General features: G+C 42.8%; 1 protein-coding gene across 1 annotated transcript in view; it reads right to left on the bottom strand.

The window, feature by feature from the left end:
• SLC25A17 (solute carrier family 25 member 17) overlaps positions 1 to 9,238 on the bottom strand; it is a 44,447-nt gene extending 35,209 nt beyond the window's left edge. The window contains exon 1 of the mRNA XM_043881702.1: positions 9,059 to 9,238. Within this exon, the coding sequence (XP_043737637.1) occupies positions 9,059 to 9,112 (54 nt within the window). The 5' untranslated portion in view covers positions 9,113 to 9,238. The remainder of the gene's footprint in view (positions 1 to 9,058) is intronic.
• Between the last annotated feature and the right edge of the window lie 6,157 nt (positions 9,239 to 15,395).

Raw genomic sequence — 15,395 nt, 5'->3', positions numbered from 1 at the left:
TTATAAGGGGCCATCCACACAGCCTCAAGAGTTTCAACCAGAAAAACCAGAGCACAAATACAAACACTGCTTTAGCAAAGTATCGATACATCGATTTAAAATAATAAGGCCTTGAATCACTTTGAGTGGTGGCTAGGAAAATAGAGAAGGAATGTCTGCCAAGAGAACTATAAAAGAATCAATAGGGAATTCCCTGGTGGTCCAGTGGCTAAGACTCTGCGCTCCTGATACAAGGGGGCTGGGTTCGATCCCTGGTCAGGGAACTAGATCCCACATGCCACAACTAAGACTCTATGCAGCCAAATGAATAAAAATAAATGTTTAAAAAAAAAAAAAAAAGAATCAATAGTATCTGCTGCTTTATTGGATGTGGATCGCAAGAGAGATGGGAGAGGCAGAGAAATGAAGATACCATTGACAGAAATAGGTAAATGAAAAGAGGAAAACAGAAATAGAAAATAGACAGAAAATAGAAAACGAAAATGATTTAGTTTTAAGAAATTACTGCTTCAATCTTGGGCACAGTGAATTTCAGATAATGAAAAATTAAGTACGCTCTCACTTGAGTTTGAGCAGTATTATATACCCTGTGTACAAAATTCTACTACAGTTAGTCCACTGCATACGAACGAGTTCTGTTCCAAGACTGAGTTCTTAAGTCCAATTTGTTCATAAGTTCAACAAAGTGAGCCTAGGCACCCAACTAACACAATCGGCTCTATAGTACTCTACTGTAATAGGTTTGTAATACTGGTCACGCAAATATCCATAAAAACACAAAAAATAAAGAAAACATGTTTAATCGTGTAGTCCAGGACCTTGAAAAGTCCAGCAGCACAGCAGGACTGCGGGCACACAGGGCCTGGCATCGAGTGAACAGGCGAGAAGAGGTACTGACTCGGGGAGGGAGGAGGGAGATGCAGGGCCGCAGGGCGTCCGCAGCAGGAGACGGAGGGCGAGCCACAATGTCACTCACACCTGACAGTGATGGAACGCATGTCTGCATCTCTGAAAGCTCACAATTTGAAGGTGCATGTGAAGGGGACTTACTATATATCCCCAGTCACTGCCGGGGGAGCCTGCTGGGCCGCCGTCTATGGGGTCGCACGAGCCGGACACGACTGAAGCGACTTAGCAGCAGCAGTGTACTGTATCTAGTTGTTAATGAGTTTATCTCCCTTATTAAGACTATGGACAGGAACCTTTAACTAATTAATTAATGACTAAACAGAAAACAAAATCTTCAGGTAGTTGGCAATACCATACTGCAGACAGGTGACAAATCACAGCCAGAGATAAAAATGGCAGGCAGAGTCATACAGATCACTGCTTGCCTAAATTCTTGGGCATTTCTGGTTCTATTGTGAACGATCCCATCGTCAGCACCTGGATTCCTTAATAATGTATCAACATCTACATTTCAGGTTATATATCCAAAACAGATAGTTTATTCCTTTTCTGGGCTATGTCTCTCCTGTAAAAGGTCAATAAATATCCAGTCTACCTTTTAATTTGGCTGACACAAACACACATGGAGTTGAAATGAGGTACTTAACACCACAAAGTCAGAAGGAAACAGCGGGGTAAACTTGGGCAAGGCTTGGTTTCCTAAGCATGTATAATCTTATGGAAATAACAAGACAGGGACACACATAAACACAGAAGCAGAGTATCATGCCTTTCAGTACGAACAATGATGTCTGGGTTGGCCGACCAACCAAATTCAACCATTTCCAAAATGCTAATTCTCTCCTGAAGGATGAAAAACAATCCTCCCCTCCTCCCGTCAAATGCAATGCTAGCTCCTAAGCAAATTTCCAGAGGACTCTAGAAATGGTGGTTGAGTCAGAGGAGCACCCCTGAAACCAATGTACAGCATTTTCTAATACAGTACACGGTATTACTGGACAGATTATTTTAAAAAGAAAAACAACTAAAATACACTGTCAGTGGTAGTTCTCGAGCTAATGAAATTCCAAAGCCACAAGTGGCTTTCATATTAAAAAAATGTTCTTCACTTAACCGGAGTTAATATAAGTCTTTCCCCTGATACAACAATCAAGCTAACCCTCATACCGATACACATATATACAAGGTAAACAGAAGACTTAATAGATAACATACCTGAGTGTCCCACAGAAGGAGCATGGGCTTTGGAATAAAATTAACTGAGGTTCAAGTGCCAGCTAGAGTACACACATAAATTACTTCAAATCTCCATGCCTCGATATCCCCATTTGTAATCTGGGGACCACTAAAAACTGTGGGGGCTGCTGTGAGAGGTAAGAATTAACTTACAGAAAGACCCAATATCATACCAGGCACAGAGCTGGCACTCAACAAATGCTTCTCTCTGTATGTACTTTTTATAGCATTTTTTAGCAGTAGGGCTCAATATTAATCAGGGCCCTAAAATTAGCAATGGTTACTTACATTCCTTCCAAAAGAGCAATTGTTATTCAGTAAATTCATAAAAAATAACTGCTCTTTCATAAGGAGCTTTAAGAAGGTAGGAGGGTCAAAAGGGTGAAATACTACAAAACTGAGTTAAATAAAAATGAAAAACAGTCAGGAGACTAAGCCATTTGGAAGTCAGTGTTGGCCTGCGGGAGAGCAGGTCCAGTGATCAGAGTAGGATGAGGAGGGAAGGCAGTGAGTACAGACTAGTCATTAAATAAACTTCGCATCAAAGGAAGGAGAAACAGTGTGGTTTCATTATAGGACAGGGCTGAAGGGAAAAACACCAGGAAAAGGTTACAGGAAAGTTACAGGAAAGAAGTAAAAATGAATGGAGCAAAGTCCCAAAAGATAACTGTGGGTAATGTAAGAGGTAAGGATCAAGATCAAAGGTAGCAGAGTCCAGCCACATCCGTCTTTCCTGAGATCAGCACAATGGAGGAAATACTGGGGACAACTGTAGCTGATTCTGTAATTAGAAAAAATGGAAACGTTAGAAAGCTCATCCCAGGTAGCCCCTATTTTATCTAGAGCAAAAGGCGCGATCATCTGTCACAAGTGAATGGACAGAGCTGACCACATAAGATGAGAAAACTTCAATTCCACTGAATTTCTAAAATCTGGTACAAATGCTGCATTTTCAAGAATACATCTGAAAAAGAAACGAATGATTATGGGTTTACCATATTATCACAGGTATTGAGATAGGTACTCCACAAGTGTGACCACACTGACTTCTCGGGAGGACCCAGTAAGCAAAGGTTCCATTTTATAGCTCAGAAAACTTCCAAGTTCAAAAAGCAAACATGAACGACCCAAGATGACACAAATAATTGTGTCTTACTCCAAATTGTAACCAAATAATCCCATAGTTTCTTCATAATAGGGTGGTGTGAGGTCACATTAACATTTATATTAAGTATTTACCAAAACGAAAAGTCAGAAATAATCCAAAATATTCATAAATTATGGAATACTCATATGACAAGAATATTTTTTATTAAAAAGCCAATGATTTCTGAAGTCTTTTTAACAACATGATATAGTGGATATCTCATGTTTTGGACCACACAGCAACATTCTCTTCCTGTGGGTGGGCTGATTTTCTTTACCTCTTTCTACTGTGCACAATCTTGGTAATATGTCAACCCTGTGAAGGGTTTCCCATCACCTTCACAGGGGCAACCCACCACCTCTTCCTAGGTACCACCAAGGTCTTATCTTGGTGGTAGATAAGATACCTTGAGCGACTAAACTGTACAACCTTCCCCAATCCTACAATTTAGTTCAGTTCAGTCACTCAGTCATGTCTAACTCTTTGCGACCCCACGAACTGCAGCACACCAGGTTTCCCTGTCTATTACCAACTCACGGAGTTTGCTCAAACTCTTGTCCATCGAGTCGGAGATGCCATCCAACCAACGCAGGCTTTGTCACCCCTTTCTTCTGCCTTCAATCTTTCCCAGCATCAGGGTCATCTCTAATGAATCATTTCTTCACATCAGGTGGCCAAAGTATTGGCACTTCAGCTTCAGTATCAGTCCTTTCAATGAATATTCAGGACTGATTTCCTTTAGGATTAACTGGTTTGACCTTACAGTCCAAGGGACTCTCAAGAGTCTTCTCCAACACCACAGTCCAAAAGCATCAATTCTTCAGCCCTCAGCCTTCTTTAAGGTTCAACTCTAACATCCATACATGACTACTGGAAAAACCACAGCTTTGACTATACACCACCACTACACACCTAAGAAGAGCTTCCTGAGGACAGGGACTTTTCCACTGACCTTTATATTCAGAGGCCTTGTACAGAAAATCAACAAGTTCTGCTTGGTTTCTATCTCTAAAAGGCAGGTAGTAAGCCTACAAGGTAAAAAGTCCACTTAATGTTAAGTATGTAAGAGTCAGATGTGCCTGTGTGCTAAGTTGCTTCAGTCATGTCTGACTCTTTGCAACCGTATGGACTGTAGCCCATCAGGCTCCTCTGTCCACTGGATTCTCCAGGCAATAATACTGGAGAGGGTTGCCATGCCCTCCTCCAGGGGATCTTCCCGACCCAGGGATCGAACCTGCTTCTCTTACGCCTCCTGCATTGGCAGGCAGGTTCTTTACCACTAGTGCTACCTCGCAAGCCCAAGTCAGATAGTTGTCCTTAATTTTCTCTTTTGAAACCAACTGGTGAAAAGTGCTCTGAATAAGCTCTCTTACACAGTTCTAAGGATGGATATGTCTGAGCTTTGAGTCAGAACAATAGGTAAAAGGCAAGGAGAAAGGAAAACTTTCATATTTCTGTAAGACTTGAATTCTTTAACCATCAGCATTTATTCAATGAAATTTAATTCTTTTAAAAAAATTATGCAATTAATTTTTTTTATTTTAAATAAATAGAGAAAAAGAAGCCTCTTGAAAGCTACCAATTAATTATTATCATTACAATCCCAATCTCTGTTTCAGCATCTAAACCCCCTAGACAATTCCAACCAATCTCACTTTTCAAATTCTAGACTAATAAAATCTCTTTTTAATTACAAATATACATTTCTTCTAATAAAATCTACCTTTGGAAGCTAATATGAGAACCAAAAATATACAATTATAAATCCAGTTATAATCAAAATTTTGAGAATTATTTACATATGAGGCCATTAATTGTATCAGGCAACAGTCATCGACTAGCCATAAAGCATTCTCCTGAAACAGCACAACTCTGGTTTTCAAATACTTGAGATTATCTGCAATTATACCAAAGTGTACCATAAAACACTCCAAATCACTAATCTGTTTAACTTTCAAAGTGTTATGTGTATGCGCATAATACCACACTTGAGGTGAGAAAGTGTAGAACCTGGAAAGAAGTGACTAAGCAAACATGAAACATGTCCACTCAAAAAGGTTGTAAATCAACATCTTAAACAATGACCTAACAATCTTTTGGGGAGAAGCAACAAGTAATTACACCAGTTTATATCAAAGACAATAAGCTGGTGAGAGAAACTGCCAGCTTTTCTGATACAGGCTGCCTGGCTCAAGTCAGGCACTCAGGCACTCAAGTGCTCCTAACCCCTATGCTCTCCTGGATCATCTCAAAACTTTGTATGGCCAAGGGATTTAACTAAACATGAGTCAATTAAACCACAGTACTATACATTAAAAGTAATGCCATTTTTCTCATCAAACGTAGTGACATTTTCTGGTGAAACTGTTTTCCTTTGGTAGCAATTAGAAGAAAGCAGGTTCATGTTGTGAAGTTTATCCTTAAAACAGAAATTTGCAAAAAGAGTTAAGAGAACCACTCTCAGCCTGATAGTTCAATAGAGCAACAAAACACAATGCAGTTTCTCATTCTAACAGGTTCCAGGAAGCAAGAGGAAAAAAAATTATTCTTACAAAAGTATATCTAGTAGATAATCTAACATAGCTTATGGGAGAAAGAAAAACCATTGAAAATTCCAGGTGCTTAATTTCAAGCAGAATTGTTAACATGAGAAAAACACGAAACGAGACAGAAAAAAATAGAAATGCCTTTGCAGGTTAAAATGAGATATATCACCTCTACTCCCAATTACTGCCTACAGTAGAACTCAGAAAACGAGGCCCAAGAGTCAAGTCTATCCAATGACTGGTTTTGTAAACTAAGATTTCATCAGAACACCGCTCCGTCCATTTACTTACTGTCAACGACTGCTTTCACACTATCTTGGCAGGGTTGAGTAGCAAAGCTACTCAACATACACCTAAATTATTTACCAGCTGCTTCCTTAAAGAAAAAGTTTGCTAACCCTTATTTCTCTCATAAAACTTAACACTACCTGAAATTTGTTTTTTGATTTACTCAATTATTGTCTTGACTTCCCCACTAGAAAGCAAACTTTCTTTTGTTCTCCACTATATTTCTAGCACCTAAATCAGTGCATGGCACATAAAAAGCACTCAATAAAGATGTTGAATGAATGGCTATTTATTAAGGAGAAGAAACATTTCCCATCTTCCCATTCTCATTCTCTCTTTGATGCACTGCAACTATTCACCCCACAGATCCACCAAAACAAGTCTTCTCAGTTAATGTGTTGATAAACACATTGATAAATGCAACGGTTGATCCTCAGTCCTCATCTTATCTGACTCATCGGCAGCATCTGACTTAGTTGGTCTATACCCTCCTGCGTGCAACTCTCAGAACACCACATTCTCTTATTAATAGTTCACCTCCTAAGCCTTTCCTTAGTCTCCTTTGCTAGTCCTCTCATTTCCCAGCCTCTTCACATTAGCATGCTTCCAGGCTAAGCCTTTGAGACTTTTCTCCTCCATTCACAAAACTCATTTCTTTGGTGAGCTCATCTAGTCTCATGACTACTCTTTGGCATTTCAAACTTAATTATTAAAAAACCAAACCAAACCAAACTTTATTATCAAAAACCCAGGGATTTCCCTGGTGGTCCACCGGTTAAGACTCTGAGTTTCCAATGCAGGGCGTGCAGGCTCAATCCCTGGTCCGGGAACTAAGGTCCCGCATGCTGAGTGGCACGGCCAACAAGTAAAAATAAATAAAAATAAAACCCAAAACCATTCTCATCTTTCCCCCAAAAGCTGCTCCTTTATAGTCTTCACCATCTCAGTAAATGGAAATATAATCCTTCCAGTTGCTCAAGGCCAAAACACTTGGGAGTCAACCAGCTCTTACTCTATTACATCCCACAATCTACCATCAAAACCCTGGTAGCTCTATCTCAGAAATATATTCCAGGTGAATGAGCTCTTCTCACCATCTCCACTGCTACCATCCTGGCGGGCTGATGGTTTCCGTGCTTTCACCCTTGTTCCCTTACAGTCTACTTTCAACAGAGCAGCCACGGCGAGCATGTTTAAAATGTAAGTCAGCAAATTGCTGCATGCTCAAAATAACTTGCTCTAACAGCTAGCCAGCTGCCTTTCACACTCAGGGTTAAAATTCTCACACAGTTTGGTCTCCTGAAACCTGTTTGCCCCTCTTTGCTTCTCCACTCCAAAGGTCTCCAGGCCTATCCTAGGGTATATCAAGCAAGCTTCCACTTCAGCGCCTTTACCCTGGCTGAAAGGCTTTTCCGGTCTGAGTGAACCAGGACTCCTAAATCAGGCCCTTCCATCAACTACTGTGTCATCTAATTCACATAACAACTCTGTGAGGTAAGTGTCAATACCTCCATTTAAAGATTAGGAAAGTAAAGTTTTTAGGCCACTTATCTAACAAGTGATGGAGTTGGGGCTCAGCCTCCAATAGTCTGCACAGAACATGAGCTCTCAGTGCAGTTGGGGGGGCCTAGGAGGAGAGGATTCAGCCAATTATATGCCTCTGAAGTCCCAGTGATTTCCGGTGCATACTGACAGCTAGAGAAGGATGTAGGAAAGCAGAAAGCCAGAATGAGAAACAGGATGAGAACCAGAGAGGAAGGTACCAAACCAAAAGAGTGGTGGCAAATGGAAGTGAGACATCCAGAAGCTCAAGAACCAAGCGCATTCCTCATAGTAAACCACACCTGCGGTAGAGAGCAACTTTGCTCTTGACTTAAAAAAAAAATGGTATCTTCTCAGGCTAACAATATTGGCCAGAGGTGTGTATCCCTGCTAGATTCTACCTCTCACGTGCAGTTTAGTGTGTGAAAAGAGACTGTGGTTAAGAAAGTGATTAACAGCAGATGAATGGATAAGGAAGCTGTGGTACATATACACCATGGAATTTTACTCAGCCGTCAAAAAGAATTCATTTGAACCAGTCCTAATGAGATGGATGAAACTGGAGCCCCTTATACAGAGTGAAGTAAGCCAGAAAGATAAAGAACATTACAGCATACTAACACATATATATGGAATTTAGAAAGATGGTAACGATAACCCTATATGCAAAACAGAAAAAGAGACACAGAAATACAGAACAGACTTTTGAACTCTGTGGGAGAAGGTGAGGGTGGGATGTTTCAAAAGAACAGCATGTATACTATCTATGGTGAAACAGATCACCAGCCCAGGTGGGATGCATGAGACAAGTGCTCGGGCCTGGTACACTGGGAAGACCCAGAGGAATCGGGTGGAGAGGGAGATGGGAGGGGGGATCGGGATGGGGAATAAGTGTAAATCTATGGCTGATTCATATCAATGTATGACAAAACCCACTGAAATGTTGTGAAGTAATTAGCCTCCAACTAATAAAAAAATTAAAAAAAAAAAAAGAAAGTGATTAAGTAACACAGCGTCACACCTAGGTTCTCCACTGGCCCAGTCAAAGTTTGTGCGCCCGGTGGGGTGGGACAGGGGGACGACCGCCCTTTAAATTTCAGGAGGCAAAGAGAACAGTATCTTCCTCCTTGTGGGTGTGTGGGACACACACTGCACCCCCCAACACACACATCCCAGATACTCCTTAAGAGGAGAGAACGGTAGCCAGGGGCGGAGAGGGTGTCGGCCTTTACTCCAAATTCTTCCAGCAATATTTAGCTTATGCCCCATTCCTCTACGCCCCAGTCACGACACGATCGCCTTGTCATTCCCATCCCCCAGCCAAAGCCTGGTCTGGCCCCAGAGAGGCCCCACACCCCGCAGTGGCCCGGGCATGAAGACCCCGCCTCACCACGGCTCCCGCCACGGCGTGGACCAGGCTTTCGTAGGACAGCACGGACGACATAACTGCGGTTCCTGCAAACCCAGCTGCAGTTTCCCAGCAGAAGATGAAGCCAAATCCACAGGCGAAACTAGCGCCAGAGTAGCGGGCAGGAGCGTCACAAGCTCCACCCCCTCAGGCCCGCCTCCTCCAGAACAACCACTTCCGGGTCGCAAGGCGCCGGCGTCTCCTGGCCCGGAGGCCGCCGGCGAGAGAAGGGGGAGGGAACGCACCTTGGCTCTGATTGGTCCCCGGCTCGGGCGCGGGGCGGGGCAGAGTGGTGCTGCCGCGACCACGTGGACCGTTGGGTCTGGCGGAAACCCGGCAACCGGGAGGTCGACTCTATTTCCTCGCGTTGCCGCGATCTGCCCGGTGGTGCTTTACATCTGCTCCAACACTGGGGACTTCAGAAAACCTTCCCCCGCCCCGCCCCACATCTCTTCATAAGACTAGCTAGAGACAAGCAAGATGTTGTCTTCCTGTTTCTCTAAGACTTTACCCATATTTTCTCTAGCTAGTATTTTTAGTCAGGTTTTGGTCAAGAGGACATACATGTTGATTGGGCAATGTTCTCCCCTCTGAAAAACCCTGGTGGGAAGAGAACTTGAGCTTCAGGAAATCAAAATGATCAGATGGAGGTGGGAACAAACTAGTTGGCACCTAGTAAAATTTCTTAACCTATTGGTTTCCTCCTTTGTGAAATGACAGTGTTAATACTGCTAGGATCACAAAAGTTATTTTATGTAAATGTACTTTAGAAAATACTGAAGAAAAACAATTCCATATTGCTAAGTGAAAACAAACTACACAAAATTAGAAAAACGACATTCTACCCCCCAACCACAACATACTGTGACACCAGGTTTCATAACTTCAACTTCAGTCACTTAGGTACCATCGTCATGGGTCTTTGCCAGTTTCAGAACCATCAAGTTTACTTTCATAATACCCTTGCTGATTGATAGTCCTTGACCGCAATGCAAAAGTAGGAAGTCAAGAGCTACCTGGAGTAACAGGTAAATTTGGCCTTGGAGTACAAAATGAAGCAGGTCAAAGGCTAACAGTTTTGCCAGGAGAACACACAGATGATAGCAAACACCCTCTTCCAACAACACAAGAGAAGACTCTACACATGGACATCAACAGATTGTCAATACCGATATCAGACTGATTATATTCTTTGCAGCCAAAGATGGAGCAGCTCTATGCAGTCAGCAAAAACAAGACTGGGAGATGACTGTGACTCAGATCATGAACTCCTTATTGCCAAATTCAGACTGAAATTGAAGAAAGCAGAGAAAACCACTACACGATTCAGTTGCACCTAAATAAAATCCCTTACAATTATATAGTGGAAGTGACAAATAGATTCAAGGGATTAGATCTGATAGAGTGCCTGAAGAACTATGGACGGAGGTTTGTGACATTGTACAAGAGGCAGTGATCAAGACCATCCCCAAGAAAAAGAAATGCAAACAGGCAAAATGGTTGTCTCACAAAGCCTTACAAATAGCTAAGAAAAGAACAGAAGCTAAAAGCAGAGGAGAAAAGCAAAGATATTCCCATTTGAATGCAGAGTTCCAAAGAATAGCAAGGAGAGATAAGAAAGTCTTCCTCAGTGATCAATGCAAAGAACTAGAGGAAAACAATTAAAGGGGAAAGACTAGGCATCTCTGTAAGAATATTAGAGATACCAAGGGAACATTTCAAGCAAAGATGGGCACAATAAAGGACAGAAATGGTATGGACCTAACAGAAGCAGAAGATATTACGAAGAGGTGGCAAGAATACACAGAACTATACAAAAAAGATCTTCATGACCCAGATAACAATGATGGTGTGATCACTCACCTAGAGTCAGACATCCTGGAATGCAAAGTCAGGTGGGCCTTAGGAAGCATCACTATGAACAAAGCCAGTGGAGATGATGGAATTCCAGTTGAGCTATTTCAAATCCTAAAAGATGATGCTGTCAAAGTGCTGCACTCAATATATCAGCAAATTTGGAAAACTCAGCAGTGGCCACAGGACTGGAAAAGTTTTCATTCCAATCCCAAAGAAAGGCAATGCCAAAGGATGTTCAAACTACCACACAATTGCATTCATCTCACACACTAGCAAAGTAATGCTCAAAATTCTCCAAGCCAGGCTTCAACAGTACATGAACTGTGAACTTCCAGATGTTCAAGCTGGATTTAGAAAAGGCAGAGGAACCAGAGATCAAATTGCCAACATCTGCTGGATCGTTGAAAAAGCAAGAGAGTTCCAGAAAAATATCTACTACTGCTTTATTGACTACACCAAAGCCTTTGACTGTGTGGATCACAGCAAACTGTGGAACATCCTTAAAGAGATGGAAATACCAGACCACCTTTTCTGCTTCCTGAGAAATCTCTATGCAGGTCAGGAAGCAACAGTTAAACTGGACATGGGACAACAGACTGGTTCCAAACTGGGAAAGGAGTACGTCCAGGCTGTATATTGTCACCCTGCTTCTTTAACTTATATGCAGAGGACATCATGAGAAACGCTGGGCTGGAAGAAGCACAAGCTGGAATCAAGACTGCCGGGAGAAATATCAGCAACCTCAGATACGCAGATGACACCACCCTTATGGCAGAAAGGGAAGAACTAAAGAGTCTCTTGATGAAAGTGAAAGAGGAGAGTGAAAAAGTTGGCTTAAAGCTCAACATTCAGAAAACCATGATCACGGCCTCCGGTTCCATCACCTCATGGCAAATAGATGGGGAAACAATGGAAACAGAGAGATTTTATTGTTTTGGGCTCCAAAATCACTGCAGATGGTGACTGCAGCCATGAAATTAAAAGACACTTGCTCCTTGGAAGAAAAGCTATGACCAACCTAGACAGCATATTAAAAAGCATGGACATTACTAACAAAGGTCTGTGTAGTCAAAGCTATGGTTTTTCCAGTAGTCATATATGGATGTGAGGGTTGGACTATAAAGAAAACTCAGTGCCTTAGAATTGGTGCTTTTGAACTGTGGTGTTGAAGAAGACTCTTGAGAGTCCCTAGGACCGCAAGGAGACCCAACCAGTCAATCCTAAAGGAAATCAGTCCTGAATATTCATTGGAAGGACTGATGTTGAAGCTGACACTCCACTTTGGCCACCTGCTGCGAAGAACCAACTCATTGCAAAAGACCCGGATACTGGGAAAGATTGAAGGCGGGAGAAGGGGACAACAGAGGATGAGATGGTTGGATGGCATCACCGACGCGATGGACATGAGTTTAGTAGGCTCTGGAAGTCGGTGATGGACAGAGAAGCCTGGCATGCTGCAGTCCATGGGATTGCAGAGACACGACAGAGCGACTGAGCTGCAGTCCATGGGATTGCAGAGACACGACAGAGCGACTGAACTGAACTGTCTGCTTATTACAGCAAGAGGCCCAATGTTTTACACCTTTTATCAAATTTACTCCCAGGAGAGGGCGCTAACAGTGTTTACCTGGTCCTGTTTTCACAAAATTTGAAAATATTTCAATTGCTACTGGTTAGGATCCAACTCTGGGGCTTCACTGGTGATGCAAACGGTAAAGAATCCTTCTGCAATGCGAGACCTGGGTTCCATCCCTGGGTTAGGAAGATCCCCTGGAGAAGGGCATGGCAACCCACTCCTGTTCTCTTGCCTGGAGAATCCCCACAGACAGAGACAGGTGGACTACAGTCTACAGGGTCACAGAATCAGACATGACTGAGTGACTAAGCACACACATTTAGTGTTGCTACAGTGACCACAGCTAAGTTACAAGCAAGTTGGGGAGATAGTTGGATTTAGGGATACCTATTTCTATGTATTTGGAGAAGGCAACGGCAACCCACTCCAGTACTCTTGCCTGGAAACTCCCATAGACGGAGGAGCCTGGTAGGCCGCGGTTCATGGGGTCGCTGTGTGTTGGACACGACTGAGCAACTTCTTTTTCACTTTCATGCATTGGAGAAGGAAATGGCAACCCACTCCAGTGTTCTTGCCTGGAGAATCCCAGGGACAGGGGAGCCTGGTGGGCTGCCGTCTATGGGGTCGCAGAGTCGGACACGACTGAAGCGACGCAGCAGCAGCAGCAGCAGCAGCAGCATTTCTATGTATTAACATGTTACTGCTCAGTTCAGTTCACTCAGCCGTGTCCAGCTCTTTGCGACCCCGTGAATCGCAGCATGCCAGGCCTCCCTGTCCAACTCCCGGAGTTTACTCAAACTCATGTCCATCAAGTCGGTGATGCCATTCAGCCATCTCATCCTGTCGTCCCCTTCTCCTCCTGCCCCCAATCCCTCCCAGCACCAGGGTCTTTTCCAATGAGTCAGCTCTTCGCATGAAGTGGCCAAAGTACTGGAGTTTCAGCTTCAGCATCAGTCCTTCCAATCAACACCCAGGACTGATCTCCTTTAGAATGGACTGGTTGGATCTCCTCGCAGTCCAAGGGACTCTCAAGAGTCTTCTCCACCACCACAGCTCAAAAGCATCAATTCTTCGGCGCTCAGCTTTCTTTATAATCCAACTCTCACATCCATACATGACCACTGGGAAAACCATAGCCTTGACTAGACGGACCTTTGTTGGCAAAGTAATGTCTTTGCTTTTTATTTTTTAATATGCTATTTAAGTTGGTCATAACTTTCCTTCTAGACCTCCTGTTTCAGGAATCTCTCCCAGGAATACTCCCCACTCCCTCGGGTCATGACATGAAGGTAGGATTCTGCACTGAACACAGAACCTTGTCCGCTGTTAATCTTAATCGGAGGACTCAGGCCTTGTGCTGCTGCTGCTGCTAAGTTGCTTCAGTCGTGTCCGACTCTCTGCGACCCCATAGACGGCAGCCCACCAGGCTCTGCCGCCCCTGGGATTCTCCAGGCAAGAACACTGGAGTGGGTTGCCATTTCCTTCTCCAATGCATGAAAGTGGAAAGTGAAAGTGAAGTTGCTCAGTCGTGTCCGACTCTTAGCCACCCCATGGACCGCAGCCTACCAGGCTCCTCCGTCCATGGGATTTTCCAGGCAAGAGTACTGGAGTGGGGTGCCATTGCCTTCTCCGCAGGTCTTGTGGACTCCTACTTAATGTGGAAGCTCTCTCAAGAAAACACTGCGTTATGTAGCATACAGACTTACAAACACACTTTATGAATCCTTTTAAAATGGAAATTGAACACAATTTTTCCTATTTCCCATTTGTACGGTACGATATAGAGCAGACAGCATGTCCATCTGAAATGTTTTGCAAACCAGCTATCAAAAAATAATTTCACATCTCAGTGTTCCTAATTATGTACTTTTCTTAAAAGAGAGCTCCCTGAACTATATAAGCATTAAGTCCCACACTATAGAAACAGTGTATTAGATCTTTAGCCTCCTTCTGTTCACACCTGTATTATTAGTACAAAATAAAAAAAGAACTTAGAACTCATCACCTTCCTGTTCGTTTCTACAGTTGCATATGGTCAGGTTACACAACCTGAAAATGTCCCAGTGATATGAGTGTACTGAAGAACATCATTATACAGGATACCTACATTTTCATAGTATTTACACACATTTATGCTATTTACCTCTTCACTACTCTGGTTCCACCTATTTACTTACAAACCATAGTTTTAAAGTTTTTGCCAAATCAGCACACCTTCTTCAGTTTCGATTTGACTTTCAGAAGTTTATCAGCTATCATTAACTGTGTCTGCCTACTTAACGCATGCACTTCATTTAAAGTGTGCTTTATTGGTTATAAACATTGCTACACATTTAATTTTTTAAATTACTGCACCAGTTTTTAAAACAAATTTTTTCAGACCCTCTTACTGGTTGGATAGCATCACCGACCTGATGGACTTGAGTTTGAACAAGCTCTAGGAGTTGGTGATGGACAGGGAAGCCTGGCGTGCTGCAGTCCATGGGATCACAGAGTCAGATACGACTGAGCATCTGAACTATTGGGCCCATCATAAGTGGACTAATAAGCACTTCACCACAACCAATGACGTGACATTCCTTACTTAACCAACGCCCTTCAAATGAACACTTAGCTTCCCATTTTTAAAGTATCTCAGCACAGGCTTCCTCGACGCCCTCTCCTGTTTCTGATATGGCAGAACTGCTTACCTCCCAGCTGCCACCTGAAGATGTGTAAAGCTCCGTTTTACTTAAGAGAATGCATTTTTAGGGGTCCTTCTTAACAACACTGTATAATCTAAAGTATACTGTGCTTAGAAAATACCTTAGGATGAGTGACAAGACATAAAAAATACAGGACATGTGCTGAAAAAAAGGGGAGTGACAGTGGTGGGAACAGGCAATA

This window comes from Cervus elaphus, chromosome 22, assembly GCF_910594005.1.
Source record: "Cervus elaphus chromosome 22, mCerEla1.1, whole genome shotgun sequence".
In the NCBI taxonomy this organism is placed as follows: domain Eukaryota; kingdom Metazoa; phylum Chordata; class Mammalia; order Artiodactyla; family Cervidae; genus Cervus; species Cervus elaphus.
Note: the sequence above shows the minus strand (reverse complement) of the source record. Positions and strands in the feature narration are given on the sequence as shown.